At 36.2% G+C, this 16,738-nt stretch overlaps 1 protein-coding gene across 2 annotated transcripts in view; it reads right to left on the bottom strand.

The window, feature by feature from the left end:
• The window catches only part of SLC24A5 (solute carrier family 24 member 5), a 17,694-nt gene extending 2,466 nt beyond the window's left edge, over positions 1 to 15,228 (bottom strand). The window contains exons 1-7 of one of the 2 annotated variants that reach the window (XM_003784333.1): positions 15,035 to 15,228; positions 14,124 to 14,303; positions 5,526 to 5,609; positions 5,329 to 5,432; positions 4,871 to 4,971; positions 2,960 to 3,243; positions 613 to 819 (exon numbers count right to left, since the gene is read on the bottom strand). In XM_003784333.1, coding sequence (XP_003784381.1) covers positions 613 to 819; positions 2,960 to 3,243; positions 4,871 to 4,971; positions 5,329 to 5,432; positions 5,526 to 5,609; positions 14,124 to 14,303; positions 15,035 to 15,155 — 1,081 coding nt within the window. In that variant the 5' untranslated portion in view covers positions 15,156 to 15,228. The remainder of the gene's footprint in view (positions 1 to 612; positions 820 to 2,959; positions 3,244 to 4,870; positions 4,972 to 5,328; positions 5,433 to 5,525; positions 5,610 to 14,123; positions 14,304 to 15,034) is intronic. The other variant, XM_003784334.1, reaches the window with a different exon arrangement.
• Positions 15,229 to 16,738: the final 1,510 nt, after the last annotated feature.

The following is a 16,738-nucleotide window of genomic DNA, read 5'->3' as shown; positions in this document are numbered from 1 at the left end:
TATTTTATTTTTTTATGTTTATAAATTAGTTTTTTCTTTGGAGACTAGAGGAGTCCAGCAGTAAGTTAAACAATGTTAGTTAAGTGTTAATTATAAAGGTACTAGAAACCTATGATGAAACTTTATTTTGTACCCTTTCACTCACTTCGTAGCATGTTTATGTTGCCATGTTGAAAAGCAAAGTAAAATATAATCCACTTAAACAGTGAGCACCTCTTATTTTCTCTAAGCACTGGCTCTTTGCACTATTTTTTATTATGGAATGGTATTAAATATGAAGAATTTATTGTGGATGCCACGCAATGTGATTTAATTATTAATCATAATAGACGTCTTACAAATTTGATTGCGTTTTTAAGATGATCCTTTGACTTGTACCCTAGGGGGGATAATAGTAGGAAATATAGTTGATATGTAGTATGCAGGTCACAAAACCTGAATGATCTCTTTGTTTTATTAATATTTAATATTTATAAATATTTAGCTCTAATCTTTAATCTTGCTGAAAAAGAAATTTGCTTCCTAGTTAGACTCCTTGAAGTGAATAGGCAATTTGTTCTCATATGAAATTATTTTCTTTTTCAGTTGTGCTGGTGTACTTCAAATACATACCAGTTATTGTGACCATCCAAACCAGAATATATGTGAATGCAGATATCCATAGTGCAGACATGAAAAAGGTTATCACAAAGTAGTTCCTCCAAAATGTTTTTCTACAATCTGGTGTGGTTAGAAAAAGTAATGTAATAATAGGAAGGGATAATACCCAAAAAATTCTTTTTAAGTCTGCTTCAGGCATGTTGAAAACACTTGGTGGATCTGTTGTGGAAAAATTAAACAAGTTTGAGTTTACTCATGTCGCCCATTAAGTTAGAAACGCCCATTTAGAAAGCTATTACCTATTGAAAGAAATTAGCTGTAACAGTTTTTAAAAGACTACTTAAAACATTTGAATACCTCATTACTGATATTGTTGTCGAAAAGAAACTAATTGAAACTTCAGAGTTGATAATGTTAGATGTGATACTCAGCATTTCTTGATTTGGGCCTTAAATGCAAAATACATCAAAATAGCTTGGCGCATTTTTTAAATATGTTAGACATAGTGTTTATGAAGTGTTGTTTGAAAAAAAAATGAAGTGTTGTTTGGACATCTTTTGGTTTTCTACAATGTGGATTGTCTTTAGTGACTATTTACTTAAGGGATTAACTTGACTTCTAACCCATGTGCTTCAGTTATGTCCACTATCTTGATGGTGCCTTTGTCTGCCCTATGAATCAAGTAATGCATACTTAAGGAATATGAAACAATTATAGTATAATCCTCTTGCTAAGTTGCATATTCCATTCTACTTATAAGTGGGTTCTTTTTTTTTTTTTTTTTTTGGTCTGTTTTCATTACTCTTTTATTTATGAATTTAGTAAAAAAAAAAAATTCAGACTACCAAAGAAAGAACCCTAAGAAAATGGAAGTTAGTGAATCAATCTGTGGTGTAACTTACGAAAATTCAGTGTGTTCCTTTATTCAATTTAAGTTAGTGGAAGACAAAGATAATATATTGGGTAAATATGGGAATTTAAGGTTGTTTAAAGTTTGTATGGCATTGACAAAATGATATATTCATATATTAGATGAAATCACATTACAACTAGTGCTAATAAAATAACTCATAAAAGTGTCTCCCAAGCCTTAACCAATGTGCCGTTAAGTAATATTAGATATAGTTTTAATGCAGTCAAAGAATTGGGACTGGTTCTTCTGAGTTCTTGTTATAAAATTTAACTTAGAGTTGCATAGCTCTTATACTAGAAAGACTAGAGGCTATAATTTTTTTTAAAAAGGGGAAAAAGTCATGTTTTAAGTTTTGTAAATAGCAAATTAGAATAAATTCCCTTCTTAATGGACTTAATTAGAATTAGTATCTATTTTATACAACCACTTTATGAAAAAGTAACTAATAAACTTAAAATTCTGGCCCTAGCTGAATTTGACTTCCTACCGAACATACTAGTAGATCTAATGTTTTGGTACTGCTTCAAATGGCATTTCAGCCTCAAATATTTCCTTCTTTCTTTTCTTCCAATCCAGCCTCTTTTCTGAAATTTTCAGTTTTTTTTATAAGTGGTGCTCCCATTTTCTCAGTCAAGATCAAAACTGTGCAGTTGTCTTTGTTCCCTTTCCTGTCCCCAGCTAGTCCCTCAGTTAACAAGTCTTCCTGATGCTTTCTCTGTATTGTGTCACATCTTTCTCTTTTGTCCCACGGCTTTTACTCTACTTAGGTATCTAGTGAATGCATTTGCTTTTGTAATAGCCTCTTACAGATCTCCTTGTCTCTTACCTCACATTTCAGTTCTCTGAACATTAGTTCAGGATAATATTCCTAAATTAACAGTTCTAATACATGTAATTGCCCTCCTTACACACCTTCCACGATCCTTATACTGGCATTTAGGATGCTTCCTATCCTTCTCCTTTCTCTGCATCCTTCCTCTGCCTCCTTAGTATGCATTTGCTATACTATACTATGTATATACTATGTATATTCTCTGCATCATTGATGAAATTAAGACTTAAGTAGCTGTTACTCATTACTTGTAACAAGAGGTTATTATTTAAAATCTTACCTGTTTGGCAAGGCTTTCTCTGTTTAAATGCTTTCTATGTGATAATCTTCTAACACTCCTCATCAAATTTTGTACAGTCTTTCATTTATGAATCACAGTTACACTTAAAATTTATCTTTTTATGGTACATACCTTTATGTTTTGGCTGTTTTGTTTTCATTTTCCTATAATACGTGAAGTTCCTTAAGGTAGGGAATTCCTTTTTATTATCTCTGAATCTCTACCTTTTCTTATATAATAAGAACACAATATTTGCTGAATTGAAACGAGATTCTTATTTGTCTATGTCTTGTCTAGTGCATGGACATAATGTTGGGCAGGATGTAGTTATTACCTTCAGAAACCTGGCTAAGACCATGTAAACTTATAGAGAGCTGACAGTAGCCAGAATCTTCATGAAATATCCCACTGTCAGTTCTTGACTGCCGACGAATGAATGGTTGACCCTCATCTTCCCATCCCATGAGTGGCTGGTGTTCACTTCTCTCCTCCATAGCTTTTGCAAGACCAGTACAGCAAGAACTGCATTTCTTTATAATATATTGGTTAATTTTAATGTCGAAACACAGCACCAACACATATAATCCATATATCAAAAGCAATAAACTTCCTTCATACCTATAGATTAAAGAAAAGAAATTTGTGTTTTTAAATTAAAAGCAAAAGTAATTTGGAGTCAATAGCTTTGGGGCAGTATCTACTTAATTTTCTAACAGAAGCAGTATTAGAACAATGAAATGTTTCTAGGTATTTTTTGTTTTTTTGTAGATTTGTCCAGTTGATTATAGCATTCTTATAAATCTATAAGAGCCTGATACTTCTTTCTGTATTTAAAAAGCAGAATTCAGTGTCTTTATGTGTACTTTCTTTCCAAATCATGGGTATTAAAAAAGACTTGAAGATAATAATTGGAGATGTTCAAAATAAAACTAATAAATAATGGTAGGCATTTTCTACCTTAGTTCATAGGTGTAATGCATTTCCCAAAATACATAATAACTATAAGAAAATATAATAATAGCTCATTTCTACTTTGTCCATTCAAATTTTATTATAGGAATTTTGTGTAAAATATTCAGAATATGTCAGGGTTTGGCTGCACACAGATTTTTTGATGATTTTGATGTAGTTTAATTTGTCTTATATTCACAAAATAAGGATATTATCAAAGATAAAATTCCTTAGGTACCAAAACTGTTTTTCTGTACTCTGGCAGTTAGCTAATGTAATCACAGTGGAACCTTGCATTTACTTTTTATAGCCATAAATCTCTTATCTGCTGTAGCTAACAGAACAGAATTCCTGATTTCCCTAATAGAGGGAGTATTACCTTAGATAAACTCTCAGTCACTGTCCCTATAGACAGCTGCTGAATTCCAGAAGGATTTCCTGTCTACTGTCTTTGGGAGGAAAAACAAGACGTAGATGATGGGGTGGTTAATTTAGAAGTTCTGCTCCCTGTTAGGTATTACACAGTGCTTTTGAGTTGTGGTACTCCAGATGGGTCAGTTGATGTTTTTTTTTCTGGTGTCCTCTGGCATACCCAACCTGTGGGGCTGTGAGTTTTATGTATCTTTATTCCTTTTGATGTCTAGCATACTGATAGGCGCCTAGTAAATGCTTGATGCTTATTAGTTGAAAAAGTTGATAGCTGTCCACTAAGTTGCCTCCTTGTTTCAGTTTTCTTGGACCAGCTAGGTGCAGATTACAGTAAAAATAATTTTTAATACTGAAAGCTAACCATTATTGATTCTTAGAGGAAGAAGGCTATAGTTCTTCCTGCTAAATGAGCATCAGAGAATTTGGAGGAATATAAAGGGACTGTTTTTACTTCCTACACCATGTTTCTCCAATCTTTTGTGACAATGACCACTTCTAATGAAGGCAAGGTAAGCAATAACCCAGCAGAAGGAAAAAGCCAACTGTTTGGGCTTTAACAGATGATAGAAGTTGGGAAACTTCCTGACTGGTCAGCCAATTAGGAGAAGGAAGAGTAGTGGTCTCCAATGACTGATGAGAGAAAAAAGGAGACTGTGAGGTGGCTAAAAAGAAATTGCAAAATAGTAGAATTCAGTGAGCAATTACAACGAGCAAGTTAGTTCAGAGACCCAGCCGAATATGGTGTGGAAGTGCAGATTGACTGAAATAACATTTCTGAAAAAAGAAAGTTATGGAACTATTAGAATTTTATAAAATCCCATTCTTTATTTGTGTCATACAAGAGAAACAGTTATCGCAAGCTTACCAGTAAACTTGGTTGTCAAATATTATGCCAAGAACTGCTGCTACACTAATTGCATATGCTGCACAGTCTCTGAATAGGGGCCAACATGAGAGTGTTGAAACCTGTAAAATGATAGTTAATTTATTGTTTCCATTATAGTGTAATTTCTCTAAGTACAATGCTAGTGTAATATTAAAATTGTGTGTATATTTGTAGTTAAATATTATTCCCTTTTGCATATTGCTTAGAGGAAGAAGAATTTTAAAGAAAAAAATGTGTTTCTGAACCTAAATGACTTTCAGAAATTTGACTGGAGCTATTTGTGGGTTAACTTTAAATTGAATACATGTTCTTCTATTGATTAATAAATTTGATCAAATATATTACTAGTGCCTTGTTTGTTCATCTCATACTATGAACAGTTAATTTTAGAATTTGGTAAGACACTAAGTTATGTTGAATAAAGTTTTTCTACATACCACATTAGACAGTAAGCCACAGGCTGCACAGATACCAAGCAGGTTATAAATTGCAGATCCGAGAATGGTACTAATGCCAATATCTCCCTTTGTGATAAATACACCTATATGCAAGATAGTAGCAGCTAAGTTAGTGTTAACCTGAATAGGATAAAATTGTATTGAGTAACGCAAAAAGTATAAAAAGCAATATTTACCTAGGAAAGCAGTAACTAATTCAGGAGCTGAACTACCCGCTGCCATGAAAGTTGCACCTGCAACATCCTGAGACAATCCAAGGGCTGAACATAAATGAAATTATTGTTATGCTGGATGAAGTGAAGGAGATATCTTTATAATTTAATACAATAGATGCTCAAAACTACAGCTTCATATACAAACACTAATGTTGACTTAAGCTGCAAAACTAAAATATGCAGATTAAAAAATAAAATACATTGTTCTGGTTTCCTCATGGATTTATCACTTGGTACTTCTATAGAAAGGATGAGAAGACCAGGAGGCTCTTGGGAGGAAATGCAGCTCAGTATCCTGAGTGCCAAGATTTGGGGTCATTTGGAATCTGGAAAAGAAACCCCTTTCTAACTGAAGGGCTTGTAGGTGAGTAGCAACAGCATGACTTTAAAAGATAATTTGGGAATCCTAACAACTTGAAAGAGGGAAAAACGTTCTATAAATGAAGCTGTATCGAGCTTGCTCACAAATTTGCAATTTCAACTTTGTCTAATTACAAATGAGAAGAAATTGTTAAAGGTCTAATAAATTTGATATTCTTTGATATTCAAGGTAGTTGATTTAAAACATGGACCTGTTAAAACTTTGCTTGAAAGGAGGAAATAAAATATTACAATACCATCCAGACAGTTGTGTACATCTTTCAGACTTACAACCATGCAAGTCCATTAACTTCAGTCATTGACTGGATGAAAGTCTTAAAAAATGCTTGCACCTTAGCTGGGCATTGTGGTGGGCACCTGTAGTCCCAGCTACTTGGGAGGCTGAGGCAAGAGAATCGCCTAAGCCCAGGAGCTGGAGGTTGCTGTGAGCTGTGATGGCAACAGCACTCTACCGAGGGCGATAGAGTGAGACAAGTGAGACTTTGTTTCTAAAAAAAACAAAAACAAACAAACAAAAAAAACCTTGCACCTTTCAGTTTTAGAGCTGAGTCACTTACTATGCAAAGGAAAAGAAGAAAGCCTGGAAGAAACTACTCTGCCTTCCCTTTGAGAAAGCTGAGATGAGGTTGCATCAGAAATCTCTAACCTAATCTTGTTAGCTTTACTGGTAAGCTAACAGCTAATCAGTAGAGGTAGCAGGCTAGATACTAAATTATTTATTGTAGGTCACAAAGTTAATGTCAAAGTCAGAACTAGAATTCAGGTTTTTGAGATTTCATGGTAGTCATTTGTTGACATTTTTGTTTACTATACCTATATTGATCAGTCCATGCAGACTCTCAAACACTGGGTGCTTAATTGATTTCCTGTTACACATGGTTGCTATTTCCTCCTTATTCTTTTCTGCAGGGCCCTTGCTTGTTGCCTGCTTCTGGGACATTGGCCTTTGAACTTAATGATTTCCTTTTTTGTTGTTTCTTGGTGTGGTATATTGTATTTTAAAATAATAGCTACAATATTTCTGTTCCATATGCATTCCTTTCTATTTCCTATTTTAAAAAACAGGTAGTCTGTCTTCACTTCTGGAATCTGAATAATCATTTGTGACTTGCTTGATTAATAGAGTACAGCTATGACAGAGCCATTATATTTCTGAGACATGAAAGGTGAATACAATTCCCTCTCTTGGAACATTTGTTCTAGGCCATCACATAAGTCCTGATACCTTGAAACCTCCATACTGGAGAGACCTCATGAAGAGCCCATAAAGAAATAGAGACGGCTGAGGAATTTCTGCTATTTCTGCCCCCAAATTTTGACTCTTCTCAGCCTAGGTTCCAGAAATGTGAGAGAGTAAGCTTTCAGATGATTCCAGCCCCATCCTCTGACCGTAACTTCATGAGAGCCTGAGCAGGAACCACCTAGCTGAGCCCAGTAAACCTCCAGGACTGTGAGAGGTAATAAAGTGATTTTGGGGTGATTTGTTCAGTAACAATATATAGTCATCTGGGTACCCTTCATTTATTTGTTACATTTATTGAGTACTTTCTATGTGCCACATGCTTTTCTGTGTACTAGGGATAAGGCAATGAACAAAAGAGACATGATTTTGCTGTCATGGAGCTTTAATTATAGTGGAGGGAAACTCACACATGATAAAATATTCATTATGTTAGAGATAAATAGCAAGGAGTAAAGGCGGGGGGGAATATAAATGTCATGGGGGAAGGATTGAAATCTTAGATTGGGTAACCAGAAAGGAGTTAACTGAGAATGTAACTACAGACTTTGAAATGAAGACCATGCCTGGGTTAAAGACTATTCTACAGAGAATAATGACTGCAGAGATTCTGAAGTGGAAGGTAGCCTTTGTGTTCAAGAAATGGAAGACCTACACGTCTGGGATGAAGGGTGTGAAGGGAGAGCAGTGAGTGATGTGAGATTAAAGGTAATAGACCATGTAAGGCCTTTTGGATACTAGTTAGGACTTTGGCTTTATTCTGAAGGATAGAAGTACTTGGAAAGTCATCTACTTGCCTTCTGAGAATGCCAGCCTGGTCATTAATTTTAACTCATAGGGTCATTTGGTCTCAGAGGCCCACCTAGCTTTAGATGGAGCTATTTTGATGCTTGAGAAACCATTGTGAAAGATTCTGTCAGGATGGTTAAAATGATCCAATCCAGGCAGTCCAGCAGTCCTCAGCCATTTTGGCACCAGGGACCGTTTCACAGAAGAAATTTTTTCATGGATCAGGGTTGGGGGGTGGTTTTGGGTGACTCAAATTCATCACATTTATTGTACACTTTATTTCCATTATTATTACATTGTAACATAAAATGAAATAATTGACAGCTCACTGTCATCAGTGGGATCCCTGAGTGGGTTTTCCTGCAAATCGGCAGTCCCATCTGGGGTAATGGGAGAGGGTGACTGATGGAGCTTTGCTTGCCCACTGCTCACCTACTATGTGGCCTGGTTCCTCACAAGCCATGGACCGGTACTGGTCTGGGGACCAAGAGGGTTAAGAACCACAGCTTTATTCTATGTCTCATCTCACTATTTGCCTTTGGTTATGTCACCTGATGGACATTCTCTCTTCACTGATTAATGAAGAGAGATAATCTGTGTAGCTTACATTTTGTCTTAGTTTTGTGTTACTATAAAGTAATAATACCTGAGGCTGGGTAATTGATTAAAAAAAAGATTTATTTTGTTCATGATTGTGATGTCTGGAAAAGCTCAAGATTGAGCATCTGAACCTATTGATTTTAGGTTCAATGTTGTTTCTGTTTTACCATAGAAACCTAATACAAGTATGACACTTAGGCAGACCAGTTATAACTTGGTGGGTGAAAGAAACCCTTGCTTCATGGCCCGGGCATCGTAACCACACCCTGCCATTTTTTTCTTGGGAGTTAAGACTACTTTAGAAGTTTTAGCATATTCTAGAGAATTCAATTTATAAATGTAGCGCTGCATGAATTATCTTCTAAAATCAAATCAGGACTACATAATACATGGAAGAAAATGAAAATGAAGATAATGCCTTATTTCAAAATAACTGTTCAGACTTGGTGTTAGTGCTAGCTTAAGAATGCTTCTTTAGAAAAATCCAATCTCCAGAGAGAAAAGGTGACCTATTGGGCTGTTGCAAGGTAGAAAAATAGGTGGCCCTTGAGAACTCTTTCTGTCTCAAATAGCAGTAAGAATAAAACTTGTTGCTATTCACTCCGCTCTAATTGAATTATGAAAAAAGATTTTGTGTAGATGAATGTCTAAAACTTTGAAGATATTTTAACAAGTATCTTAAGGTTCTAAGAATATTTTATAAAATGGTTTGTACCTTTGAACTTTAGAATAGATTGGCTTTGTCTTCCTTGACCTTTTGGGTAGAATTTCTCTCTGCTATAGTTTATTATTAAAGATAAATTGTTCTGGTTTTTTCCCCTACATTGCTATTACTCCCCACCCCTACCCCATTACTCTGAAGGAATAATCACATCTCCTTCAGGGTATAGTAGAAATGTTCAAGATGAGATTTCTCCATAAGTTTAGGTACCAAAACATTGTTTAAAGTGTATCTTCATTGTAATCAGCTGATTATTAAAATTCATCAGACTTTTTCTCAAGTGTGTTCTCTTCTGTGATGCCATGTTGGTAAGTTTATAACAGCTTTTGAAAGTTGTCTTCTGGAAAAATGATATAGTAGGAAGAATACTGAACTAAAACTGAGACATGGATTCTAGCCTGCCAGTAACTTAGTGAGACTTCAGATGAGTCATGTAGACATGCCTCATACTTTGCCATCTATAGATTGGAGGGTTAGACTACATGATCTTTAAGGTATCGATTTTTTTCAGTCTTTAGTCAAAATGTAGAATATAAGTTCTTTTCCTTAAGACTGTATGCCACTTTAAATTTTTTTGTTAAAAGACTGCAGTCGTACATTACTGAAAATTTAGAGGATGGAGAGGAAGATTCACTTACACTTTTACCATTGTGTTTTAACTACTGCTCTCACTTTGATACATTTCTAGTCCTTTTCACAGTGCACATTACATACTACATACATAGGTAAATACAGTCACAAGCATGCTATATGCAGTTTGGTGTCTTTTGGCACAATGTTTAAGTCTGCAAATTTTTGTGCTTTGTCAATGTATTAGAGTTTTGGGAGAACAATCAAAAGTTATTTAGACCCAACTCTAGTGACTAAGATGAGCAGTCATGCTGAATAATTCTATTTAGGGTCCAAGAGGAAATGTGACAGCAAACCAAAATACTTTTTTGATTGTAAAACTGATTTTGCAATTAATTTCAAATGTATTTCTAGAAATATTTGAAGTGAAATCAACAGCATTGTGATTAGGAGGAAAACCAATTACTGGCAGTAAGGAATACATATCTGCTTGTATGTGCTCTGTGGTATTGTTAATAATACATAAAAACAACGTGTACCTTAGATTTACGACCTCATGGTTTGCTTAAACTATGAAGGAATTAGTTGTGAAACTTGGAATAAGGCTTCTAGTGGCCTAATTTCACTGAAAAAGGGCTCTTCCCCACTCCTAATTTAAGAACTACAGGATTACAGTGGATTTCCACCTGCCCTTAGCATAGCATAATAAACATATGCAGGACCCTTTACCTCCAACCTTACAATTACCTCAGTTTTGGATCCAGAACTTGTCCATGTCACATAGGTAGTAAATTCAGAGGTAAAATGGGAACCTAGAGTTCTTTTTGATACTAAGAAGCAGCTTACTCTTTAGGCTATCTTTGTGAGCAAAGTGAAGAGATTGATACATAGCTTTATCATCATTATTATTTCTTTTTCTTGTAGTAGCCTCTTGGTAATATACAGGCTACTTAACACTTAGATAGTTATGCCTGATGTGGATTTAGATGCAGTCCAAGGGGACCACAATTTAGATCAGAGAGAAAAGAACAACAAAGAGGATGAAATATTCTTGGGAGGATGAGTGTCTTTGTAGCAAGGAGGAAGTACTATTCTTAGATTCTTTGTTCTCGGGAAGGTTTTGCTTCTGTAAATTTCATGAGGATTAAGAATCAAACAATCCCCTGGAACTGTAGGCTATCCAAATGCCATACTCACGGAATTATTGGACTCTCAGTTTTATCAATTTAGAAACAATTCTACCTGGAATTAAAACTTGCATTTCTTTCTTATTGTCTATTTCTGAAACATAAATTAGGACATAGGCAAATATTAGTTCAAAGAAAAGTGAGTAAAATTTTTGTAATAAAATAGTAAATATTTTATTTAAGTATATTTCCCCCAACTTTTATTAAGATCATTTTCACTATAGACATATTGTAACTCAAAGATACCAGAATGATAGAGGATTATAATTTCTAATTGAATGGTATGTTAGTGTAACATTTAAAAAGAAGAATTTCATAGCTGACATTGGAATTTGGGCTCTATCAAATGACCAATCTTAAGGAATTTTCAGAGCTTTCTACATAAATATCTTGGAAAAATATTAAGAAAGCTGCTCTAAACTGTGGTTCAATAGCTCTGAGATTTCCATTACATATTATAAGGATATTTTGTTTTCATTTTATGTTAACTTTTGTTAGCTTTTGAAAAAATGGATTATTTATAGAGATGAGTAGTAATAGTCCTATTTGGACTTGAAGGTAATCTGGTTTATATTACATTTTAAATTTATATTATATAAATTGGTTTATATTTCAATTATAATTTAAAGGTATTGCTTTCTAACCTAAAGATTACTAAGGATAAAATGGTATGGGTACTGATGTGAAGGCAATAAAAGGAACTTCAAACAGAACATTCTAGAAATATGTAAGGTATAATGTTGCCACATTGCTTACTAGATAAAATAAAAGATGAATTTCATGAATTACGTCCTGCCTTGTGAAATAGTACTTGCTTTGAGTTACCTTAAACTTGGTTTTCAAGCTCTAGCAGATGTCCTGTATACTGGATTATTTGCTCCAAACACGTTTGTATTGACTTTGATCATTCACCTTCTCCCCTTTCATCTTTCCTGATCTAACCTTTGCAGTCTGTTCTCATGTAATGATGAATATTCAGTGAATGTTTTCTATGTGCTAGGTACCTGGGTAAGCAGTTCACTTACATTTCCTCATGTGCTTGGCACACAGCTCCACAAGCTCGACATGCTCTCCTATGAATTAAGGACTGTTACCATCCGGTTTCACAACTAAGATAGCTGAAGCAGAGAGAAGTTAAACACTTTGCCCAACATCACAAAGCTAGCAAATGGCCGAGTCAGGGTTTGAACCTATGCCGTGTCTGGCTCCAGGGTGAGCACTTTCAATCATCTCCCTATAGTAGTATGCCACTAGAGTGTCATAGACCATTCAGCAAGTACATCCACATAGAGATAATAGAAAAAGTGGAAAATGCCCCCAAGCAAACCATACCAGTATGGCTGTAAGACCATGTCTGACTTCACAAATTAAGCGTGGAATCTTAGAACAGGTTCCCAAATGAGGCTTACATGAATGACCAGAGACCACAGAGCTCCCTGCCTTTCGTTGTTGCCATTTGGATTCTGCTCATTTCTGTCTCTCTCTCCTGCACATACCCCTTAGAGTACCTCCTCCTACCCCCAAGTAAGCACAACTGGCAGGGATAGGGAGCTGTCCTTGGATTTGTTGCTCACTTCAACTTTATTGAATCACAGACTATCATACCACCATTAAAAATAATATTTGAAGAGTAATGATATGGCAGAATGTACACATTAAAATATTACATGAGGAAAAAGAAAGACCTGAAACAATAAATGTATTTAATAAGATTCAAAAGATTTAAAGAAAATAGACCCAAGTGATAATGGTGGGGATTGTGGGGTGATGGAAACATAGGTTATTTTACCTTTCTTTTCTATTTTCTTGTATTTCATTAATAAGTTAAAATAATATGTTTATTAAGTAATTTGATCTTTATTTAAAAAATCAATGTCAAGGTAAGATGTAATGTCAGTATAAAAAAGTGTATATTTGCATCTATTTAAGTTTAATAATTGTAATAAACTTATGCTAAGCTATTCTATAGATTTTTTTTTTTCATTAGCTAAATAGGTGGTGAGTACCTCTGCCCTGCCAGTTACTGTTTTAGGTGCTAAAGACACTGCTAGACTGTTGTGGGCAAGAAAGACAGTGACTTGCCTTGCATTTTAATTTTAGCAGGGGGGTGAGTAGGGTGATGAGAAAAAGGAGAGTTTGCATTCACATTCTTTCCCTTTGAAGAAATGGTAGCAATGCTTGTATGGTTGAGGAGGGGAGAGTGTTGAGGATGTTGCCTCCTGTGAAGATGCAGAGGGGAGGAAACCCAGCCATTAACTTAGAAGTTACTGTGAAGTGAGCAGGCTCAACCAGTTAACTAGCCAATAGGACACAGAGACTGGAACACTGGCACTTTTGCTTATATGGTGCAAAACATCACAGATGCCCCGACTTTAGGGACCAGTGTACCAGTGAAGGCCTATCCTCAGAATTCTGGTCACTATATACTGCTGGAGGAGGAGACCTGAGAGGCTTGGACTAGCTGATCTTATTTTCAGAACCCAGTAATGCTATTTAGTTTTTAATAACTGAGTGTGCGATTTCCTGATGCCAAAGTCACTTTACATAGTATGCAAGATAGTGTTGTATTTATTTATTGACTGATTCTTAAATTTATCAATTAGTTTCCTTAATGGCAGGATGCTGGGAAAGGAAGAGGGGGAGGGTGGTCTTTAATTGCATTTGTTTATTACTTACCTCTTTAGATAACGTTATAATGAGCTTATAGTAAAAGTGAGAAAATATTTTTAAGTATAGAATACAAAGTATTAGGAAATTCATTGTATTAGGAGTACATACAAAATGCATACAAGTGAAATCTTCCCAGGCAGTAGACAAACTGGAAGTTTCTGGAATTAGGCAGTATAATAATAACTGCTGGGTACCAAGTTAAAGGTGCTCTGATATATATTAACTACCAAGAGAAACCACACATTGCCAATTCCTTAAGGCACAGGACCCCACAAAACAGAAGTCCCTGCTCTGTAACCAGTTGAGATGGACAGAATTACTTCTGAGCTGTTTCAAAGAGAGCCTTATCTATGTGACACAACTCTTCCGGAAGGTTATGGGGAAGCTTTCCAGCCACTTACATTCACTGATGATTTCCAGGGAGGGTAGAAAGTACTCTTCACAGACAATAGACACAGCCATGAACATATAAAGGATAATTAGGAAGTAGATTATGATGCCTCCGTCTCTGCGCTCCTGTTTTGTGAAAAACCCTTCGGGAAACTCCGATGATGGAGAAATAACACATTGGGTGCTATTTTCTAGTAAGGAAGAGGAGATGAAAGCTTGAAGAATTTGGAGTCACACATTCCAAGCCCACAAAGAGAGCTTTCTTAAAAAAAAACAAAACAAAAAAACAACTGCAAGTGTGGCATATCTGGGTAGAATTTTAAGAACCCAGTGAAAATGTATAATGTACTTCCAAATATGATACAGTTGTAGAGCCTTTAGAAATTAGTTTTCAGGACTGAAAAGAGATGCTTTAATGAAATATGGTGATGATGGTGTAAGAATTAAAAAGGGGAAATCATGAAATCACTCTTTCTCTGCTTTATTTCTAAAAGGGAATTCTTAACCCCTTCCCTCCAAAGTTAAAGCTATATCTCTGATGAGTAAAGATTTCTAATTTCTGTACAATTTTATTTTCACATTTCTGAGCCTAAGTTGTCCAAAGGTCTGCAAAAAATCATTGCTATTGCAGAATTTCTAAGGATGAAAAGATTTTTTTTTCCATGATGGCGTTTCCAGCAATAAAACCGGAGACTTGCTTCATGATCTCCATGGATTACTTCAGAGCTATCCTAATAACTTATTTGAGGGACAAAAAGTGTTTGATATCTTTCTAAATTCTTAAATTCGGAGCAAATTTCAAGTAGGAAGTATAAGTGAAAGTTACATGAGAATTTCCCCATCTTTGCTCCTTCCTCTCTGTATATGGCAGCAGCAGCAGCAGCAGCAACAGCAGAGGTAACTGATCCCTGTATCCACCTACCTGTAGCCCTTGGGAGACGCTGGGGCAAGGAAGCTCCTGGGAGAGGCAGGTGTGTGGTGCTCCAGAGGATGCCAAGCAGTAGGGCCCGTCTTGCACATTTTGGTCCCCCTTTTGTCTGCATTTCTGCTATGCTCCTACTGCAGTGTGCAGCTTCAGGAAGAGAGGAGTAGAGGATTAAGCTGGGTCATGTGAGGAGTCTCCTTCCTGCCCAGTGCTCTGCCCAGGGCATATCTCAGCAAGACCAGCTCAGGAGTCCGGGAGATTGGAGCAAGTCAAGCTTCTCTGACCCAGAGACAGAAGCCTTGGGGAGGCTGGAGGAGATAGGGCAGGAGCAAATAACCATTGCCTGAAGCTGTTCCTGTGGCCCACAGTCTCTGAGGGCAGGGCTAAGCAGCGTACACTTTATGAAAATGCATGTTTTTATTTAACATCTCCATACTGGCTCTGCTTTTAACCTTATATAAATTTGTTAAATCTTCCATCTCTCTAGCTCTTGCTTTTGGAAGTTGTTGCTTTTTCTAGCTCTTATTTCTGGAAGTTGCTGGAAGTGGTGTTTGTACATTTTATAAAAAGGTGGCTAGCTTGGCATACTTTTGTAATTCTAGTCTTCATCTTCATTTAGGGCTAAAGGCAGGAAGGCCAGTTAGGAGATGACTGCAGTAATCTAGCCAAGAAATTATGATTTGAACCAAGGCAGTGGCAAAGGGCATGGAGAGAAGCCAACACTCTGAAGAACTATTAAGGGGATAAAGTGGATCCTATTTGATTATTGATTAGTTGTGCTTTCTGTCAGAGGGAGCTATCTAAAATGCAGTTTGATAAGCCAGATAGTGTTCAAATATAGCCTACTATCTTCTCTACTCTAGCAGTAAGAGGCTTGCCAAGATGTTAAGAATGTGTCGCAGTATAGTAACCTGTGGCTAAGAGCAGGGACTGTAGAACAGACCAGTTGAGTCCTAGCACTGCCTTTTTCTAGTGGTGTGACCTTGAGCAAGTTATTTAACCTCTGCTCTATTGTTTCACTGTCTGTGAGATAGGGATCATCTCTATTTGGGTTGTGGTGAGCAGTATGTAAATGAATGTGGGTAATTTGCTTAGAATAGCCACTGCCTGTGGTCCCTTTCTTCCTTTCTCTTTCTCTCTTTTTTTTTTTTTTTTAACTCTATCTCTCCCTTTTTGCTTTCTTTCTTTCCCCTCCCTCCCTCTCACTCTTGATTGAAATAGAAGCTTTTTTGGCTATAAAAGATTTCATAGTTTTACAATTTTCATAGTTCCTTTTCTGTGCAGAAAAAGCATAACACATTGATGTGCTTGCAAATTGTAGATTTATAAGCTGACTTTCTCTGGTGGAAAGGACTAAGTTGCTTCCTGATATTTGTGATCCTAGTTTGGTAAAAGTTCTCAGACTTCCTTCATTTTGCTGGGAATTGCTACCCATTATAAACCTCTCTGAAACTGTCATTTCTAGGAACTAGATATCCAGATGGGTAGTGTGGTTGTAAGGATGGGATAATGAGTCACCAAAACATAGCCCAGTAACAGAGCATATTCTTAACAAGCCGAGTTCCAGCTACTGTCACCCACAGGAAGCAGCATCCTGGATCACTGGCCTGTGGCCTCTGTGCCAGCTGTGGTTCAGACAGGGAAGGGGCCACCTCATTTTGTGCTCAGTGAAAGTGTCTCCAGAGCCTCTTCTCTCCAACA

The sequence above is a fragment of the Otolemur garnettii genome, unplaced genomic scaffold, assembly GCF_000181295.1.
Source record: "Otolemur garnettii isolate 467f Iridium unplaced genomic scaffold, OtoGar3 scaffold00011, whole genome shotgun sequence".
Lineage (NCBI taxonomy): Eukaryota > Metazoa > Chordata > Mammalia > Primates > Galagidae > Otolemur > Otolemur garnettii.
Note: the sequence above shows the minus strand (reverse complement) of the source record. Positions and strands in the feature narration are given on the sequence as shown.